Source organism: Protobothrops mucrosquamatus, unplaced genomic scaffold (assembly GCF_001527695.2).
Source record: "Protobothrops mucrosquamatus isolate PMUCROS unplaced genomic scaffold, P.Mucros_1.0 scaffold1341, whole genome shotgun sequence".
In the NCBI taxonomy this organism is placed as follows: Eukaryota; Metazoa; Chordata; class Lepidosauria; order Squamata; family Viperidae; genus Protobothrops; species Protobothrops mucrosquamatus.
Window position 1 is genome coordinate 22,690 of NW_015387538.1, and position 14,805 is coordinate 37,494.

At 39.0% G+C, this 14,805-nt stretch overlaps 1 protein-coding gene across 1 annotated transcript in view; it reads right to left on the bottom strand.

The window, feature by feature from the left end:
* CDHR2 (cadherin related family member 2) overlaps window positions 1-14,805 on the bottom strand; it is a 42,964-nt gene that overhangs the window by 14,911 nt on the left and 13,248 nt on the right. The window contains exons 6-15 of the mRNA XM_029285150.1: window positions 12,394-12,483; window positions 10,239-10,364; window positions 8,282-8,425; window positions 6,014-6,089; window positions 5,260-5,366; window positions 4,861-5,091; window positions 3,326-3,481; window positions 2,292-2,459; window positions 1,258-1,319; window positions 896-1,139 (exon numbers count right to left, since the gene is read on the bottom strand). Of these exons, the coding sequence (XP_029140983.1) occupies window positions 896-1,139; window positions 1,258-1,319; window positions 2,292-2,459; window positions 3,326-3,481; window positions 4,861-5,091; window positions 5,260-5,366; window positions 6,014-6,089; window positions 8,282-8,425; window positions 10,239-10,364; window positions 12,394-12,483 (1,404 nt within the window). The remainder of the gene's footprint in view (window positions 1-895; window positions 1,140-1,257; window positions 1,320-2,291; window positions 2,460-3,325; window positions 3,482-4,860; window positions 5,092-5,259; window positions 5,367-6,013; window positions 6,090-8,281; window positions 8,426-10,238; window positions 10,365-12,393; window positions 12,484-14,805) is intronic.

Consider the following 14,805-nt stretch of genomic DNA (forward strand, 5'->3'; position numbering starts at 1 on the left):
TAACAACAGAAGAAGACCAGATCACCACTAAACTGACTTGTACCAGGATCTTCAAGGCCATTTATCCTGAGAATGGAATGTTACCAGTTTCATACCTCAGAGTTTCTCAAAACATCTTACCGGCATTGCATTGGCTGGCCAAGGGACTGGTCATGGTGGGAGGGAATGGGAAATGAAAAGAATAGCTTTGTATTTTGTGCGGGAACACCAGATTCCACCTGACTTTACTGCAACCAGGTTCTTTCAGTAAAAGTTTCTGTGCTCCAACCAAATGGAGTCACAAGTTTTACTTTCCTGAGAGACTAGACTGGGGCAGGTCTGACAGCAAGCAAACAACCATGCTGAGAGAGCACCAAGGATTCTACAAGTCAGTCTATATCTTAAATAAGTGGATATCCCACAACTGTTTTAAACCTATGCATATAAATGGTTTGTGCACTATGGGTTCTCGTTTGCATGTAAATAATTCCTATTTCTTTTAAGCCCAACAGTTAAATGACCTATAGTTGTGGCATTCTGAATTTTCCTGTCTATATCTAGATTGATTGAAAATGCCATCTCTAAAAAAACACAAACACTTAGAATATCACATTCCCATTCTCCATGGCAATCATATGGCTGTATGCAAAGGTAATATTGTATATTAGAATAAATTAGAAAGTCTTAGGGCCCTAACTTACAGTAATTTTGGAGTAGGGCTGGAAAGAAACAGGACACTCACAATTTGGTGAAATAATCTCAGGTTCAAAGGTAAATTTCCAACTTTATAATCTATAATTAGATTATTACTTCTTCTACGAAGCAAATTATTGCTTTTTGTTTTGCTTGAAAATGCCTATTAGTCTAATTTGGGAAATGTTCCAGTAAACAAAGGAAGCTGGCATTTTAGCTTTACCTGGATCCAGATAGGCTCAATGCTGTTGCCCTCAATGACTATGAAGTTGTAGAAACCTGTCACAACTGGAGGATTATTGTTGATGTCAATCACTGTGATCTCCAGTTGGGTAGAACCAATCAGCCCACCACCGTCCATTGCCTGCAAAGTGGCATAATAGGTAGAGCGGATCCCCCAATTTATTTTACTGCCATTGGCCACAAATATTGTACCATTCATTTCATTCACAGTGAAATCTGATTGGCTGCAAAACAGTTAAACAAGCATATCTTTAATTGTGTGATCACACTCACTTAGCAAGAAAATGTTGACACGTTCTCTTTCTGTTCCTCTCTGATAATTACTGTATTGTATATACTTACATGCTCTTAGGCAGTAATTGGTAAGTGATCTCTCCAAACTTTCCACTGTCTGGATCAGTGGCCTGCAAAAAAACAAATAGAAGAAACCATTTGTTTATCATGTTCTTCAGGACTTGAAGTCTGCAGCTCAGGAAGGAGAGAATTGGGATATAAGTAGGTTTCCTTTCTACTAATAAATACTGTGATTGGTTTGAATGGATTAAAAGCAGGCCTTAAGGCCAAATAGGTTGTTGCTAGATTTATAAAAGAAAAATTAAAATAAATCTATGTGCAGGATAGAAAGCCAGTTTAGTGTAGGGCAGTGGTGGCGAACCTATGGCACGGGTGCCAGAGGCGGCACTCGGAGCCCTCTCTGTGGGCACACGCACCGTCTCCCCAGCCCCGTCTCCTCCCACGGCCCCCTCCTCACCAGCATCCCCCCCCGGAGAGTTGCCCCTGGGCATGGCCCACGCGAAGCAACCCCATGGTAGCCGGGCAACGGGAACAAGACTCTGCCCTTGCGCCGCGTCGCACGCAGATGATGCTGCGGGGCATGGGCAGAGGGCGTGGTCACCATGGCGCTGCTGGGCTGCCTGGGTGATCTGTGGCGGGCGGTGGAGGTGGTGGGTGGCCCAGTGGGCAGGGCGGAGCGGGGACAGGGGTGGGAGGCGGTTTTTGGGCACTCGGTCTCTAAAAGGTTCGCCATCACTGGTGTAGGGGTTGGCATCAGTCTAGAAACCAAGAGGCTATGAGTTCTAGTCTTGTTTTAGGCCACAGACCAGCTTAGTGACCTTGGGCTAGTCACTTTCTCTCAGCCCTAGGAAGGAGGCAATGGCAAACCACTTCTGAAAAACCTTGCCAAGAAAACTGCAGGGACTTTTCCAGAGAATTGGACCTGATTAAATGGAAGGTTAAAAAAATATGCAGGTTGTGGGGAAACAAGGAGCATAATATCCTACGGGTGCAAAACAGCCATGAAGTCATAGAGATAACAGGCCTTTCTATTTCCATCATCTTTAACACCAGGAGCCCAAAAAGACGTAGAGGTTTCTTACTGTGATATTAGAAGCTACAATGAAACCAGGTGGGCTCTCTTCCAATACAGAAAGCTTGTAGTCAGTCTGTCTGAATTCAGGCCTGTGGTCATTGATGTCAAAAAGATGGATGGTCACTGTGGCAAAAGAGCAGCAATCCACTGTCCTTCTAGTATCATTTGCTACAATCTGTTAGCATACAAAGGGATCAAATTACCAAACTTATCTCATGTATAAGAGTCGCTGTATCAGTCAGATGGGTGGCATAGAAATTGAATGAGTGAGTGAGTGAGTGAGTGAGTGAGTGAGTGAGTGAGTGAGTGAGTGAGTGAGTGAGTGAATGAATGAATGAATGAATGAATGAATGAATGAATGAATGAATACTCATAATTTCCTTCAGGATGAATCTTACTGTCTCAGGTAGAAACAGGCAGGGCCATCAGAATTCATGCACATTGTTTAGCCCCTGTTAGCCCTCTGAGATAAGCAAGATCAAGAAACAGCAGAGATGCTGTGTAACTGGCTAGAATTGTAATCAAAAGGAATAGAAGAATCTAGAGAAGCCAATCAGTTTCTCTCTGCTCAGTCGTATACCAAACAGAATCAAAACAGAATTGTTTTGAGTTTCTTTCTTGTGCTTTCTTCTTTCTCAGGACTAAAGTCTCTGCTTAATGGCTCATCATTCCTTCCCATTCCCAAGTTCAGATCTATATTGATTATTGTAAGCTGCCTAGAGTAGCCAAAGGCAAGATAGGCAGCAAATAAATTTAATAATAGATCATTTCTTGATATTTGTGAAGAAGAGACGGCCATATCCTTGGCAGCAGCTAGATGGGGATACTTTGGTTGCACAGTTCATAGTAGAACCAGTTTCCACATAGTCTGAGATCTGCAGAGTATACCGTAGATGCAAATGTACCAAGTGTTTCCCACTTAGATCACCTACAGTAAAGCTATCTAAGGGGTAATTCAGTGCTCAGAGGGAAGAATGTTAAAAAGTTGGTTTTGGATACATTTCAATCAAAGGATCTTTCCCACCCTTCTCTTTTTCTCACCTCCACAGTCATAGTAGTTATAGTTTCATAATCCACAAGGCTTGAATTTCTCACTAGCACTTGAACAGGGCCTTCATTTACAATCTGCCTGGGTGACACTGAGAATGCCAGTGCATCAGGACCTCTCAGGAACAGCTGGAAAGTACCATTTTGACCCTGTTCAAGAGAAAAAAACCAGGACATTCTGAAAGAACTGTATCAACCAGGAGAATCCATTAGTATCAGCCAGGAGAGTGACACCTGATTGGGATTTTTGGCACTAGAACATAGCAGATAGCAGTGTATTGGTTTTCTTTTCTTCCATTTGCCTGCATTTACTCCTGAATTTTTCTGGAGCTGCAAAATTTCAGTTGTAAAACAAGATTTTTGTAACAATCTCCTAGAAAAGCAAAAGGCTAACGATCTTGGACTGACATTGACATGCTTCTCAGTGTTAAATTAAAGCACATTAAAATACTTTATCAAATGAGATGAAGTAATTAGTTGAATGTTCAGCTTGTGTTCTGAATGCAAATGACATTCAGTAACTATATTTAAGACAGGTAAAAGAGAGAAGTTACTGCTGGCAAAAATGATTATTGATTCCCTTACCATTTAACTGGAATGACTTCATTTCAGCTAACACAGACCTAATACAACAGTGAAGTCTTTTCAGCACATTTGTGGGATTAGACTGCTGTATTGGCAAATTCAATATGTTCATAATTCAGAGAAATTAAAGAGATATATGGGTTTCATTGCCCCAAACAGGCACAAACACAATTTTCCACTTCTAGGAATTTTTCAGATACAAAGTTTTCTTTAAGTCAAATTCAAGTCCTACTGACTTCATAGACATACCTTTATGAAGGCTTTTTGGCAAAGCATGGAAATATTCTGCTATTGCTTTCTTCCAAGGGTTTAATAATTTTTAACTTTCTAATTTAGTCTTGTTGTTAGTTGCGAAGTCGTGTTCGACCCATCGCGACCCCATGGACAATGTTCCTCCAGGCCTTCCTGTCCTCTACCATCTTCTGGAGTCCATATAAGCTCAATTTAGTCTGCAACAGTTTATTTCATGATGGTCTCCAATCCAAACACTACGTAGATCCAATGCTGCTTAGCCTAATCATATTATGTGCTAAGTTGGTCAAAATAATTTAAATCTGCCTTTAGTCCAAGTTCTAACTCCTAGTCTTCAGTGAATGAAACAGCAGGCTAAGTTTACCAGATGGACAATCACATCAAGCTTTGTTCTAAACTGATATTTTTTACTCTAGCAGCTTTGTACAAACTACATGAAGATGTCTAATCCAGCCACTGTTATGTAGCAGTTAAGGTGTTAGGCTAGGATTGGAAAGACCCAGGATGTTTCTACAGTCCGCCATGAAAAATCACTGAGTGACTAGGGGACAGTTGTCACTGTAAGCCCAATCCACTTTGCAGGGGTAGTATTGTGAGGATAAACTACACTATAGGGATCCACCATGTAATTCCACCTAGAGCATTTGAAGCAAAGGCAAGATAAAAAGCTAACAAAAGCCTCACACGCTCACCTTGTCAGGATCATAGGCTACAATACTGAGGTTGGCCACAGGTGTTCTGGCAGAAGCATGTTCCTCAATCTGACCTGAAAAATTGACCTCTGTAGGGCCTGTGAAGTTGCAATGAGGATCCGTGCATAAATAAAACTGAGGTTTGTTATCGTTGATATCGGTGATATGGATGGTCACCTGGGTGCTCACTTCTGCCACTTGATGGTAAATGTTCAAGTTCTTTTCTCGAGCCTGTCCATTGAAGCAAGAGAGATCTCTTAGTTTAGTAGATCTACTTAATTTAGTAATTTGATGCTTTGGTATACTAAAATATTTTCGTATACCATCAGACCTTTGAAAAAAAGCAGGGGTAGAGGAGGACATAGACCAACCATTTCTCAGGGCTGCTCTGCTACTCACAACAATCTGAAATTGCACCTCTTCACCTGGTACACCTTCTCGGTCCAGGTTACTATTCACAGTGATGATTCCTGTGGACTGGTTCACTGTAAACAGGCTGCTGGCATCTAGAGGGGAAGATAATCAGAAAAACATCTTATCAGCGGTGTTGGAAAAGTTAACCTTTCACTAAGGATGGCCATTGTGTTTGGCTTTTAATTTGGACCTCAGGAAAGGGGTGTGCTTTTGTATAAGAACAATTCTCTAACCACTTGGTGTGTTATAGAACCTCAAGCAGGTTCTCTGACATCCTCTTCCTCCAGCTCTTGGGAGAGAGGGGCAAGAAAAAGTTTAAGATTGCAGTCATCCAACATAGTCAAGAATAGACGATGAGACAATTTCTGGAACTGTCCATTGCATGGATAAGCAGTCTAGTGTCCTCCAGGAATCATGGGAATTTAAGTTCAAAATACATAGAAGGCACTATCTGACTGTAGGAAAAGTTATAATGCAAAGGAAGCCAAGACGACAATTTGGGAAGAATGTGATAAGAGACAGGCTTTCTGTTGTAATGTGTCAGAAAAGGACTTAACATCAGCTATGATTTCCTAAGTATAAGGGTCTTGCTATGCATTTTGTAGACCTAAAGTATCAATATAATAATTAAAAATTAGAAGTGTATGCATAATTAATTTCATGGTGGTAGACAACAGGAATCACAAACTTGATCTTGTCTGCACACCTTATATCCCTTTTCCCCAGACTCGTTACTCACTGATGATACTGTAAAGGATTATATCATTCACATCTTTGTCCTTGTCAATGGCCAACACTTTCATTACAGAAGTACCCTAGAAGGAAAAAAGCCTGAATAAGATATATTGTGTACCCCCACAGTATGTAGAGAATCTGATTTGCCAATGTATTCATCAACCCTTGCAGTCATGCACAATTCTAGCTTTATAAAGAAAGAAAGAAGAAGGTAAACAATATTCCAACAAGGGGATTGTCATGATTCCTATGAAACCAGTTAAAAGAACTTCAAGGCAAGGATTTCTTCCTTAAAGAACATTTTATTAGGAAACAAAGTATCGGCACTTACATAGTTGAACCCAAGAATGATTCCCTCATCCCAGATACAAGTAACAAATTGCAAATCCCACCCCACAAGAGCTGTCACAAACCACATTCCTCAAGTAGTACAAAACATGGGCTTTCCTCTCCAGCCTCTCAGCCCGCCAAAACCTTATCAGAACATATCCTTGAGTTCCCGCACTGCTACATTGTATGACTAGCTAAACCTTCAGGCATTTACCCCATCCCCCTTCTACATCTGAACTCTAAAAGAATAGAAAAGCACATTAAAAGCAAGAGAAAAAATGGCTGCTGGTTTTTCAGTTGTCAGAGTGACGACATCCATTGTCACAGCGTTGACAGGGATAAAGAGATCCGCCTTCTAGATAAATCATTGCTGTTCAGGAAAATAATTTCAGGTGTTTAAAAAGGCAATTCTATCTTGATCTCTAGGGGAGAAGAAGCTATGGAAAAGCATTCAGAAATCTGCTCTGGCTGCTTTTTAAATCATTTTGTCAGCATGAAATCATCCGTACACTATGTGCTTTCATTTAGATTCATATTGAGAGCAGATATTGATGATGTTCAAAACTTAAAGATGTCAACAGGTTGGCTGCAGGAGGGAGAATTAGACCAAGCATGTATTCAATGTGTTCACTTTGGATTATAAAAAATGCTAAAACCAAATGACTGGTAGAAGATGAATACATTGTTTGGCCAAGTATGATTAGACACAAGAAATCTGTCTCATGTAACATTTTTTTTCTCAAGGGAAGAACAAAGGCAAAATGAAGATTCACAAATGCAGAACTGGTTTTCACCACCTGTTATAATTATTAATTTCCCTCTGTCTCTTTTTAAAAGTAAGGTCTTAGAGTGATGTGATTCACAATATCCAGTTTTCTTTTTAAAAATCTTCCTCTTCCTCACAGGCTGTTCTGATCAGATGCTATACTACAATACTGAACTTTGCAGCTGAGTATAAAGTGCTATGTGGTGGTCACTGGAAATCAATATACATTGGTTCCACTGATGATGATCACAATATGCAGAAGACTGGGATATTTGTATATCTTTGTCTGATATGACATGTGCAATTTATCTTGTAGAAAGAAGTTCTGACTATAGTAATTCATGCTTCGATGAGTTATCTGTAAAGGTGGTTATAAACTTCTGCTACTGCACAATGAGCTGTACGTTATATCAGACTTGGATTAATGCCTCTGGCATTCCAATACTTTCCATGCTCCAATGAAAACTAACATGTTGTAGGACTAGGATAAATGAGGTAGTAGTGTGCAGCCCTTTAGATATAAGGCAAAAAAAGTGCTTTATTGCACATGAGGGCACTCATGTGGCTCTTGTCTGCAACTCCTTAAGCTGCTTGCAACTATGTATGAGACTGCTTGGCTGTTTCCCAACCCTAAATGGAAGGACCACTTTTTGTATCAACCTATGATTTCTGATTTGGGGGAAGGGCAATCTCCCTACCTCTAGAAATTAAGACAGAATCTTCTCAATAGCAATCGTGGAGCTACCTACTGAGGGATTTTAGAAGGAAATATCTTCACATTATGCAGGCTTTCGATATTATGCCTCTATGTTTTAGATTCAGTGCCATCCCCTCATTTTACTATCCTTAGCCCCCAAATGGATTTAGTAGGAAATTTTAGTAGGAAAAGATTTGAAAACCAAGATCAGTTTGGTATCAGTAACAAGGTGTTCAATAGGCCAGAGCATGTCTACCACTCATAATCCACCCTGTGGGATTAACTGAGATAGGATCCATATGATCATATTCTGTTCTTGCTTACTCAACTCAGATTGCAAGGAAGGGCATAGGTTCACTTTGAGGATACAGAGATAAACCCACATAGGTAAAATACATTTAAAGGGGACAAAAGTGATAATATTTATGTATCTAAGGAAGATGTTGGGTTTTGTCATATACAGGTGAGAAAATTCTTACCAGAGGGCAGTTCTCTGAAACCGAGGCCATGTATGGCTCTCCCAAAAACTGGGGATCCAGATCTGCAACATCAATAACTGTCACAGATAGATAGGCTGTATTATTCTGGTAGATAAGAGAACCATGCCAATCTCCTCCATTGTCCTAGAATACAGAGAAGCAATCATAAATCATTTGAATTGACATTTTACCTATCTATGGTAGTACTGTGATGATTCCCTGTATTATGATGTAGCCGAAAACACACCTAGAGTATTTAGGAGATTGCATTTCCATAAAAAAATCCCTTGAAAACACCTGAGGTTTTTTTTTTCTAAATAAATATCCAGATCTCAAGTTCTTCTTTCATAGTGTTAATTCTTCTGAATCATAAATTTAGAACTGAGGGTGATGGAGGCATTTTTAAACAGTTTTTTTTAATTGCCTATCTAAATCACTGATTTTAGAAATTGGTCTTATTATACCATTGTAGAAAAAATAATCTGATAGGTTGGCTTTTGCTAGCTTTATATAAACATGGAAGAGTTCATCTTAACACATCTCTTGGAATCATCTAAATCAAGAATTGAAAGATATTCTTTCTCAGACCTACTTTGCAAGGCTATTCAGGTAGATAACTAAATTAGAAAGGACAAATAATTGATTTTATGTGAAAGCATTTATGTATTTGTCTTCTCTGTTCCTTCCCCTTTTTTCCTCCAAACAAATTTTTAAAAATATATTTAGACATTTGGCTGTAGTGTTTTAAAAACACAATTTCTCTAAAACCTTTATCCTGTGTAGGATATTACTCCTCTTAAAATGTATTTAAATTAAAATGCAACATCTGCCAGATAAACAAAGTTTTCTAAATATAATTAGAATCAATTCAATATCTAAAAATGTATTGGTCTAGATTTTTAATCACGACGGTCAATGTAAGATAACAATAATTGGGAATCTAGCTGTCTGAAAGATGCCTGGGGGGGGAGGACCAAAAGAAGAATGGTTTGCATAGTTTAACAGATTTTTTTAAAAAAACAAAAAAAACAAAAATGGTAATAATGTCTAAACTGAAGCAGATACAGTTAGAGGGATAGTTATTTACAATGTAAATCTCAATCTTCTTGGCTCCCTAAACTTTTTCTGAAGTTGGTGGAGACCTTTCAAGATCTCCTTTAGTATCCTACAGATCTGGAAATCATCAAATGGCCAGCACAGAGCAAATCCAGGGCTAAACCCCTGCCTTAATATTCCATTATTATCCACATCTTTGTGCTTTTCAAATGGGTGCCACAATATTTTGTGACATAAGGACTATCACAATGGCTGAGAACCATTATTTCCTGCTGATATCATCAATGTCATCCTTGGCTTCCTCAAGATTGATGGTTTTAATAACAACCCCTGAACTGCTGTGTTCAGTTATCGATGATTTGAAGCAGGAAAGAGCCCTTCCAGATGTGCTCCAAGTTGGTGGATCTGCTCTGTGATTCTGCATTCCAGGCACCTGCTTGGCTACTGGTGAGTGGACCATGGTACAGAGCCAAAGAAGAGGAGGAAGGGCAGCCTCCACCACTGCTTCCTAATCTGAGTTGGTTAATCCAGGAACTGAACTACTGACAGAATGCTTAACAAAACATATTACATAATCCCATCTAGTTCTTGCCCTACTGTTAGCCATATCTCCATAAATCTGCTCAAGCTGTACAAGGGATAGGGAAATATGCTGGAATCCCCTAACTAGTTTTCACCAGACAACCCCATGCTACATGTGAAATCTAGGAGTAGCACTCTTAGCACACTCACAGACTAACTGTTGGAACACCAATATAAATCCTTAAGAACCCAGTTGAAAGCTACTACGCACAGTGCCTTATTCATGGCAATTAAGCACAATTTTTCTTCTCCACAGGAATGAAATTATCATCCCATCCCTGCCTCTGAATCTTCCTTGCTTATCTTAGCTGAGCCTCACCGTAGCAAAGACCTTGATTCGATAGAAAGTGCTCTTATTGTTGTAACTGAGTGAGCCGTTCAACACCACGGTGCCATTTTGCAGAATGATAAAAAGCTGATGATTCTCTGCATTGTTTGGAATGACCTGTAAATGAGACCCATGGTAGAAACATGAACAGTAATAAAGCACAAAACTTTGCCTTGAATAAAATAGACATTCCTCAAGGATGACTTTGTGACAAGTCCTTTACAATGCCTTGGTAAGGCCACACTTGGAATACTGTATCCAGTTTTGGTCACCATGATGTAAAAAATATGTTGAGACTCTAGAAAGAGTACAGAGAAGAGCAACAAAGATGATTAGGGGACTGAAGGCTAAAACATATAAGGAACGGTTCCTGGAATTGGATATGTCTAGTTTAACGAAGAGAAGGATGAGGGGGGACATGATAGCAGTGTTCCAATATCTCAAGGGCTGCCACAAAGAAGAGGAAGTCAAGCTATTCTCCAAAGCGCCTGAAGGCAGGACAAGAAGCAACGGGTGGAAACTAATCAAGGAGAGAAGCAACCTAGAACTAAGGAGAAACTTCCTGACAGTTAGAACAATTAACCAATGGAACAACCTGCTTCCAGAAGTGGTGAATGCTCCAACACTGGAAGTTTTTAAGAAGAGACTGGACAGCCATTTGTCTGAAATGGTATAGGCTTTCCTGCCTGAGCAAGGGGTTGGACTAGATGACCTCCAAGGTCCCTTCCAACTTTTTTATTATTATTATTATTATTATTATTATTATTATTATTATTATTATTATTATTATTATTATTATTATTATTATTATTATTAATTAGCTGATGGGGGAAGAAAGTATATCTATCTATATCACACAGAGTCAACAGGTAAAATAACCCTCACCAGCGGTCAGATTAATTCTCAGCTTCTGTAGCAAGTATATGGCATCTAGTAATGATGCTGACAACATCCCAGAGTCATATAATCACCATTTCCAACCTATCCAGCTGGCTTCTGACAAGCAAAGTCAATGGGGGAAGCTGGATTCGCTTATTGACCGTGTGATTCACTTAACGATTGCAGTGATTGCTTAACTACCATGGCAAAAAAAGGTGAAAAATTAGGTGGGGTTCACTTAACAACTGCCTTGCTTCTGGTCCCAACTGTAGTTGTATGCTGAGAAATGAAAATATATACAGATGTTTAAAGGTCATTACTTTTTTAAATTGTAAATTGTAAACAGAAAATGTTTCATCAAGATTCTATTTACAATTTTAAAAAGTAACAACCTTTAAACATCTGCATATATTTTCACTTCCAATTAACTTTTGAAACTCTTGAACTGTAACGTCTTTTGAATTCCATTTTTCATTAATGCAAAATCCCAGATAAATATTAACCAAAATTCTCCAATATAACTGTGTAAATTATCCTCCTTGCTGTAAGCACCTTCTGCAGTTGTAACTACAGTACAGTTTTTGTATAGAATTCTCAGAAACACACGTTCTATTCAGAAGTGTTTTCCAAAAAAGAAATGTGCACTTTTTCTGCAACTTTTTACATTTAGAAAGATGGCTACAGGCAGCTTTATGTATTAAATTAATGCATTAAATGGGGAAATTCACAATCCTAAGAAGCGATTTCTGCACAAGGGCCACTGGGCAGACATTACTTAGAATATGTTCAAAATGCCAGTCTTAGGACACTCAGCTCTATTTATTTATTTGGCATATGGTGTATCATACATGGACTTACAATATATATTAACATTTTGTCTAGATTAAAAACACAGTAAAATATGAATGTTAAAAAGATCTACATTCAGATAACAATATTTAGGCCATCTAACCATTGAAGTACAGCATTGTTTATGTGAAAAATAATCAGATATTGAACTGGCATATGCCCTCAGCTTACAAGCTGGCCACCATGTGATCTACAGTTTGACAGTTCTTCTCAATGGAAAATCAAATTGGTGGCTGAATGCCCAGACACAGGTAGATGTATAAATGACCCTACGCAAACGGTGCCAGGTTTTGAACTACCATGCCAGCAATGAACAACCTTTAATAGGATTTCCATCTCACACGGCATCTGCCAGGAATTGCTATATAAAATGGGGTATAGTATCCTCCCTTCAGTGTGACTGTAGGGTCCCACTCACCTCTTCAATTTTATAGGATACCCATCCAGCATCTCCACTGTCAATATCCACAGCTCTCACATTGTAGATCGGAGTACCATTTTTTGTGTTCTGGAACAAAGTTAATCAGTTTGCAGACTTGAAGGTTGGAGTGAGTTGAAGGAAGAGCAACAGAAGCTACGTATTACATCCAAAGCTAATATACAAACTGTTAACAGAACTACGCATGCTTTGAAAATGATTCTGAATAATTGCCTTAGACTTATACACATGGACAACACTTTTCTGCTTTGATTAAACAAAGTGAACCCGAAAAAAAGATACCACTCCTTGAAGAGCTGCATTAACTAGTGCATTCCTTAAAACAATGGCACCATTACTGAATACTTTAAAACAATGGGGCTGCTTTAATCAATAGCAAGGAAATACTGTAAAGTCCAAAGTACTTCCTCCGGATTATCTTGGAAATGAGCATAGTCCTATTAAAAATTACCTAATAAGGTAAATCCCTTGGTTGTTTGAAAAAATGAATGGCAAAACTAGAAGTTATGGCATTCTTCCTCAGCTTTTTCCATGTATGCCAATCATGATATCCTGAAAATGTGAAGAATTGCAAGCTATTGAAAATTCAGCCAGGAATTTGAGGAGTTACAAGAAACTTGGGTAATGTAGAACTATTTCTCTGGGACATAAGAGGCACTACATGAGGGTTAACATCTCATTCTGTGTCTCAATCCAGCCTGATGCTGAAGCAACTTTCTCTATCCCTTGAATTCATTACTGTTAAAGAGCATTCAGGTTTAGTTAGTCTAACATGCAAAGGCTACCATTCTACATGTTGAAGTAAACATGGAGTAACATCTAAGGAATGAGGCAAGATCAAAACGTCTGAGGAAAACGGCCTAAATATTATGTTTAAATTACAGTGCACAAAATAATGTATAGCTTTATTAATTATTATTTAATTAAATTATAATTATTTTGCACCAATTGAGATTGCAATAAATAAGGAAAAATGAATTAGAACTGTCTTAATTGATTACAAACATATCAAAAATCCAGTATTTTGATAGTAATTAGGCTGTGTAGGGAGAGTTGCCATTGACATCAATGAAACTTTCTGTCTAAGTCATTTTAAATATACACATCATGCTTCATGACACAGATTTAACATATTGCTGGTTTAGGTTCTATCATTATCTAAGTAATGTACTGTAAACACCATCTAAATCAGCAGTCCCCAACCTTTACGGCTTGATGGCCCGGTGGGGTGGGGGGGAGAGGGGAACCAGCCCACTGCTCATGCAAGTTGAGCTGTGTGTGTGTGTGTGCATGCGCCGGCCAGCCACTCACACAACCCAGTCCCGAACAGGCCCGGTAATAGCCACAGCCCCAGGGGTTGGGACCCCTAATCTAAATTTCTTGCAAATTTTAAATTATTGTTTCATCCACCAAGTTCTTAAAATCCCTATTTAAAAACAGCAATTTTTCTTCATTTTCCTTATCCCCACCCCAAAGTAGCTTTATTCATTCCTTGCTTGTAACAATAGCAATAGTGACTAGCATATACAGTACTATATTGGAAAGGAATACTGTAAGAATGAAATCATTTGGTTGAAATGGACAGAGTTGGATACGGAGGTTATTTCTCAAATATGGGAAACCAAATGATATAATGTCTCGGCAGCTGCAACAGGTTAATAATCCCCCTTTTTTTTAGTTCCTGCAGAAATTGAATACAAGAGAAGCTGCTTCAATGAGTGGCAAAGGGGTCCTTTTATTCATGCTTGTGGTGAGCTCTGTAGCATTTCTCTGAACTCATTTTCAAAACATGCACACCTCTGATCTCCACTGTTTCTATAATTATCTTTTGCCAATCATCGTGCAGGTCTACTTTTTAATTAAATTTTATTTAGCATGTTCAACAATCATTTGTTCAGAGACGATTTAGAAGTTATGGTGGTGCTGAACGAATGGTAGTTATGTCTGGTCCCCAAAGTTACAACTGGGGACCAGACATGGTGATGTAATCAAAATTCTGACATTTTATTTATTTATTTATTTATTGCTTATATTTATATCCCGCCCTTCTCCTTGCGGACTCAGGGCGGCTAACAACCAGATAAAAATACAAAATACCAAACTACAGATTAAAACATGATTAAAAGACGAATATTAATAATTGGTCTAAGTAATTTAAAATTATTTTAAAACCCCCACTAAAAATTTCCCCAAGGCCAGTCCTGCAAGCTGGAATAACCATGTCTTAAGGGCGCGGCGGAAGGAAGGGAGATCAGGGATCACCCTGATCTCTGGGGGTAGTTCATTCCAGAGGGTGGGAGCTCCCACAGAGAAGGCCCTCCCCCTTGGGGTCGCCAGCCGGCACTGTCTGGCCGACGGCACCCTGAGGAGACCCACTCTGTGGGAGCGTAC